This window comes from Podarcis filfolensis, assembly GCF_964270895.1.
Source record: "Podarcis filfolensis genome assembly, chromosome: 1".
NCBI classification, from domain to species: Eukaryota; Metazoa; Chordata; class Lepidosauria; order Squamata; family Lacertidae; genus Podarcis; species Podarcis filfolensis.
Genome location: NC_139604.1, coordinates 23,565,666 through 23,571,665, shown reverse-complemented (window position 1 = coordinate 23,571,665; position 6,000 = coordinate 23,565,666). Strand labels below are relative to the sequence as shown.

At 43.6% G+C, this 6,000-nt stretch overlaps 1 protein-coding gene across 50 annotated transcripts in view; it reads left to right on the top strand.

Annotated features, from left to right (window-relative positions):
- The first annotated feature begins 732 nt into the window (after nt 1–732).
- The window catches only part of TTN (titin), a 285,454-nt gene continuing 280,186 nt past the window's right edge, over nt 733–6,000 (top strand). For 41 of the 50 annotated variants that reach the window (XM_083625041.1, XM_083625017.1, XM_083625016.1 and 38 more), the window contains exons 1-2: nt 733–1,028; nt 3,376–3,479. In XM_083625041.1, coding sequence (XP_083481167.1) covers nt 3,389–3,479 — 91 coding nt within the window. In that variant the 5' untranslated portion in view covers nt 733–1,028; nt 3,376–3,388. The remainder of the gene's footprint in view (nt 1,029–3,375; nt 3,480–6,000) is intronic. The other 9 variants (XM_083625043.1, XM_083625022.1, XM_083625040.1 and 6 more) reach the window with 1 other exon arrangement.

Below are 6,000 nucleotides of genomic sequence, written 5' to 3'. Positions count from 1 at the left end.
ACATGACCCAGAAAGCTGTCTGTGGACAAACGCTGGCTCCCTCGGCCTGAAAGCGAGATGAGTGCCGCACCCCATAGTCGCCTTTGACTAGACTTAACTGTCCAGGGGTCCTTTACCTTTATTTTTTTTAGAAGCAATGCCTTAACTTCCTGAGATTCCTGCAATGCAGGCGGTTGGACTGGATGACCCTTGGGGTCCCTTCCAACTCTTCAATTATATGATTCTATGAACTTTCTTCAGAAGTGCTAATCACTCTGACATGTAAAGGCTTTATTAAGTCAAAATAATATATTCTTCCAGTATAATAAGTCCACCTGGTATGCAACCAGCTTACTTATTTGACCTGGAGATAGACAGTTGAATTTGCCCTTTTTTTGTTCGCAAGGAGGCAAATGGATGGTTTGGCTGGACTGGGACTAGAAGAGCCCATTACTTAGTTGACTCTTTATCACAATTAGCTAATAACATCTCTATTAACACACCCACCCACATGACCCCATTTCTTTACTCTCCCACTTTTAAAAAAAAAAGATACCTAAGGCATGAACTCCTTAGTAGCATCAGATACAATCCCAGTCCCCCACACAACTATACTTTCTGGAAAAAAACCTGGTTGCTTGTTCCTCAGCATGGCCTCTCTTTCTAGTGCCAAAATTAGCATTGTCAATCAGGCAAACAGGTGGCCCATTGCACTAAGCGGACATACACCCCTTTTTGCTGGGGAAGCCAATCAGAAGTGGCGCCGAGGTGACAGAGGCAGACTTGTCAGCAGATCTGGGGTATAAAAAGCTAAACAACCATGTTAGCACTTCTGAGCAGTCGTGCATTCCCAGCCTCGCCTCGGGTGTAGGGATTGCAGGGAAAAGCAAAACTACACCGTCTCAACCGTGTAGTTTTGTTTTTTTCGGCTAGAGGCTCAACCATTCTCATGTTGGGATTGTTTAAAATCATACTCTGGATAAGGACGTCGTTTAAGGAACTTACGTTTGGGCGTAGCCCACCCAATTTAGGCACTCTTGTGCAATCAGGTGAGTGGCATGCCTGGGTTGACTGAGCTGTGTTTTCTATGTCAAGTAAAGCCCTGGTACAAAATGCATGTACCTAGGAGTGTCTAGTGGCTTGAATTAAGGGGTGGGGTGGGGGAAAAGCATGAAGTCCTACATGATTCTTTTAAACCAGAATGCAGAAGTATAGATATCTTGGCAAATGAATTTTTAGGTCTTTGTAATAGTTGGCTAATATGTCTTTAAATGTGCTTGAGTGTGAAAAGCTATTTCATATATATATATATATATATATATATATATATATATATATATATGCCTATTAAAATGTCTGGTTAACTTTTAATGCTTCCAGGGAGTGCTCAAGGTTATATTACTTGCAGATAAACGGAGACGCTCCCAGAATAGCTTTGATAAAATGCACATGGCATCGGCTAGTCGCTGATGACTTTTTAAGGGAATCAGCTGCTGGGGTATCCGTTACACTGCAGATCTGGACCACTTGCCTGCTGTCAGTCAAACCCGGGGTGGTTATTTTTGGAATGTGACATTTCACTGGCATACTTTCGAAATACTAATGATACAAAAGTCATATAAGATTACCGTTTGGATAAACAGCAATTTCCCCCACTACATTAAGGTAGAGAAGAAAACAAATTGGGGGACTGAAACATCTATGCTATGGAATTAAGTCGCCTTAAGTAGTCTTTGCTTTCTTTCCTTTTAGCTCAGTTCTTTCTGCTTCAGATAATGTGAGGAACCCAACTTGGAAAATGATGTTGTAAAGTCATCTAAATATTCTCAATTTAAGACTAAGCGTTGCAACGAATTCATGTAAAGGAATTCACTTGCTAGAAATCTGGAAGTTGTAACTACTTAAGAAGAAAGGGGGCCCACAGTGGTCCATATGCACAAAAAGGCAGCATGTTCATATTGCTATTATGAAGTTTTCTATTATTATCTCAATGGAATTCTGCTGTCTGAACTTACAGGCATAGGAGTTTTTAAGATAACTGAGAGAAACAGTATGCCACTAGTAAAATCTCTGGTACCTCAGTTTGTAGTTTTGTGGGAATTCATTAAAGATATCAGAATACTGATCCTGCCTCTTTTATGACAAATCCAGCAGGCAAATAAATACAGAGGGATATTATAGGTCCTGCATACTGAGTTGAATTATTACATGGCTATATGCTTTTTTTATGTGGTTTGCCAGAAAGTGAGGACATTGTGTTTTACCAACAAATGTTTTAGGGGTGGGGTGGGGTCAGATTTTGCACCTTCCTGCAGTTGTTCAAACCATCAGTGTCAGTTATCTTATAGCCTAGCTCACATTTCACAGGGCTCCTCACTCTCTAACCTAGATTCAACTGTGCCGCTTGTATGTTTTTACAAGTACATTTTTATTCTGCTTCCCCCAACCTCTCCCCACAGAGTACATCTTTTGTATTAAAGGAAACTATCAAGCATTCTAAGGAGGTTCTTTTTAAAGACTTCTAAATTTCCACATAGACTGAAGATTTCCAGTATACTTTAATGGTCACTCATTTAAAGGCACGTGGAATGGGGAAATGATACTAGCACTTTAGGGCAGTTTTGTGATTTTGAATAAAATCATTTCCTCCCACCCTCCACCCCTCCATTTTCACTTCTGGTTTGAGAAGGGCTTAAGGCAGAGCTTTCCAAATGGTGAATCGCAACACGTTTGTGTGTCGGCTGCAGTGTGTAGGTGTGTCGCGTGAACGCTCCCTGAGCTCATTCCGGAGCTGGAAAGGGCTTAGTTTAACCTCCAGTTTGCTAGTAAAGCCGGATTACTGTGTTGCAAAATGATGCGTGTCTGAAAAGGGGGTCACCGACATGAAAAGTTAGGGAAGCTCTGGCTTAAGGAGTGCAGCAAATGTCAGATAATGAAGCAATAGCAGCATGAGATAGGAGGCTCTTAAGCAGCGTGCTTATTTCCATTTGGCAATATGGACTGTCCTTCCTTGGAGGTTTTTAAGCAGAGGTTGGATGGCTGTCTGTCATGGATGCTTTAACTGAGATTCCTGCATTGTAGGGGGTTGGACTAGATGACCCCCCAGTGTCCCTTGCAACTCCATGATTCTATATGCAGCTCCCTTTAAGCCATTTGCAACAAGGTCACTGACTGTGCTAATCAGAGCTGTAGATAGTCGGGATAATTACAATGCATCAACCTCCATAAAATGCTGCTATTAGGGTGCGACTCAGTCAAGAATGTCATCAGCGGAAATCACTCCATAGGGAAGTGTAGGGCAAAGAGTTTCATGTCAGCTGGTTGTGCTTTCTATGCTCAGGACTTCAGAAGGATCGACGTCTCACATACGCTTTTTATTTCCGTCTTTCTTTTCAGAGTGCCTTTAAAGATGTCAACCAAAGCGCCGACGTTCACGCAGCCGTTACAAAGTGTTGTGGCACTGGAGGGTAGTGCCGCAACCTTTGAGGCTCACATTAGTGGTAAGGCTTTTATCTCACAATCGTGGATTCCCTTTTCTTTTGCTGGTTTCTCCAAACACCATGGTCAAGGGGAACAGTGTTTCTCCTATGTATCAGATCATCTGAGGTGGGGGGTGGGCTTTCTTATACCTCCTCTGTTTCCATCCCACACTGGTCCCCTGCCTGCTTGCACCGGGGCGATGGCGGTGACTGACTGCACTAGTGGTGGCCCACTGAGGGAGGATCAGATGAAGGGTTTGATTATTAGGATTATCATCATCAACGACATCAGGGTATTAGGTGTCTTCATGGGGGTTTAGCTCCCCCTATGGCACAAAGGCATAAAACGTCAAAGGCAACGTTGGTTCTTCCTCCACTGACGCCTCAGTTTGACACCACATGATTCCACAAGAACATCATGAGAGCCTGGTGTATCAGGCCAAAGGCCCATCTAGTTCAGTATCCTGTTTTCACAGTGGCCAACCAGATGCCTGTGGAAAAACCCTCAGACAGGGCCCAAACACAAGAGTACACCTGATTCCTGCAGCTTCCAGAAACTGATGTTCAGAAGCATTACTGCCTCCACCGATAGAGGCAGATACCAGTCCTCCTTGAGTATCCTTTTTTTCCTATCCTGAGGAAAACTTCAGCCCTAAGCTGAAATGGGGGAAATGGACTGCTTCAGGGAAGACTTTTCCTGTCAGTTGGTAGAGTGAGAAATATAGTTGTCAATGTACAGCAAGGCTTTAGTCTGACCATTCACATTCCTGTGTGGACCACTTTGCATAATTTATTTACCATGTAAAGGTTTCTCACACACCATGCATTTAAAGGACTCTTATACCTCTTTAACAGTTAGGGGGTGCTGAGAGGTGGGGGGGTTTTTTGGGTGGGGGGTTTAATTCGACAGTATATACTATATACAGTCAAGGTGCACAACTGTGGAATACTTCAGTTAATTAAGTCCCTTCCTTCTCTGTGAGTTACAGTTTAGCAGATATAGAACCAGTTCACATCATGGTAAACTGATACTGCATAGTAAATAATGTACCCCAAACCTGTCTAAAGAGGGTTCTTTCAATCCTCCCTGCTTGCACTGGGAAGACACAAACCATGATCCTTGGATGTATGGATACATCCAAGCCAGTGTTTGTGGTTTGTTTCTCATTCTGAGAAAGTGCAGTTGGTTAGCCAAAAGCAAATTTTGGTAAAAGATCATGGTTTCCTAGAGTGAAAACTTAGAATAGTAGAGGTGAAAGAGAGTCAAACCATGATCTCTGGTTTGGATGTAATGGTAAGCCAAGATCCATGGTTTGTTGCCTCTGCACAGTAGCGAGGGAGAATGAAGCATGAAGAGGAAGGCACAATCATCATAAATATCTGTGGATAACAAGCGATGGCAGCAGGTCATTCTGGAGGAGAAAATAATTGGGGTTTTGATGCTCTGCATCTTTATTCAGCGTGGCTGTCCAGGAAAAGCTACTTGCTGACTAGAGTGGGTGGTGGTGCAGCTGCCACAGGCTGAAATAGCTGGCGATGGGATGAATCGGCAGTAAGCTGGTTTTAGAAAGTAGAAGGGGAGCCCCACTGGATCACACCAAAGGCTGGCGTTCCATGACTGAATCCCTTAAATCTTAAGCTTCCACGAAATCATGCTCCAAAGTGGCCCAAATTCATCCAAGTCTCTGTCCAGAAAGCCAGATTTCACGATGGCAGGTCCTGTTTTAGATGTGCTGCAAGCATTGCCAGGCCAAATGAGATCATGGTGCAGCTTATAGCAGCCCACATGTTTTAAAGTTAAGGGCCATATTACTGGAACTGAACACGATGTGGAAATACCCCATGACTCAGAATACATACCTTAGGTAGATCATAGGCCACACATTGGGCATAGGCAACATAATATATATTTATTCCCGTGCATGGCCATGATACATGAGCCACAGTATAATAGAACCAGCCTAAGATACATGAGCAGCCTTGCAAAGACTCGGTTATGCGCTGCTGGAAGTTTTTCCCCACAGCCCCTCCTGCAAAGTCCTATCTGTGTGGCTTCATTCCCCCCTGTGCCCCCATCCTTGCTTACTCTAATTCCTTCTTCTGAGCTAGAAACCATATATTTTGCAGTGTGAGCCAGGGCAAGGCAGGCAATCCTTCTTGGGACCGTTGATTTGTGCATTCGCCTGTGGGAATCTATATTGCCTAACACTTACTTGAAAGTAGATTCCATAGCCTTTATATCCAAAGGCTAAGCTTGAAGTGTTGGTGGCGACAGTCTCATGAGTTTAAACATGGAACTGTTTAAATCTCTCACACACAAAAGGAAAGGGGCATTTTAAACAAAAGGGGCATAGAGGGATGCTTACCTCTCTGCAGCCCCTCTGCCCAAACACCTTTTCTCTGTGCTGAGGTGACTTCTAGTATCAGAACTCAGCCATGGTGGGTGTGGCGATCTCTTGGTCACAGAAGCTGCACTCAGTGCTAGATTTATACACAAGCTCAGTTTAGCTTCCGTTTATGGCCTCTGATTATAAGGGGCCTC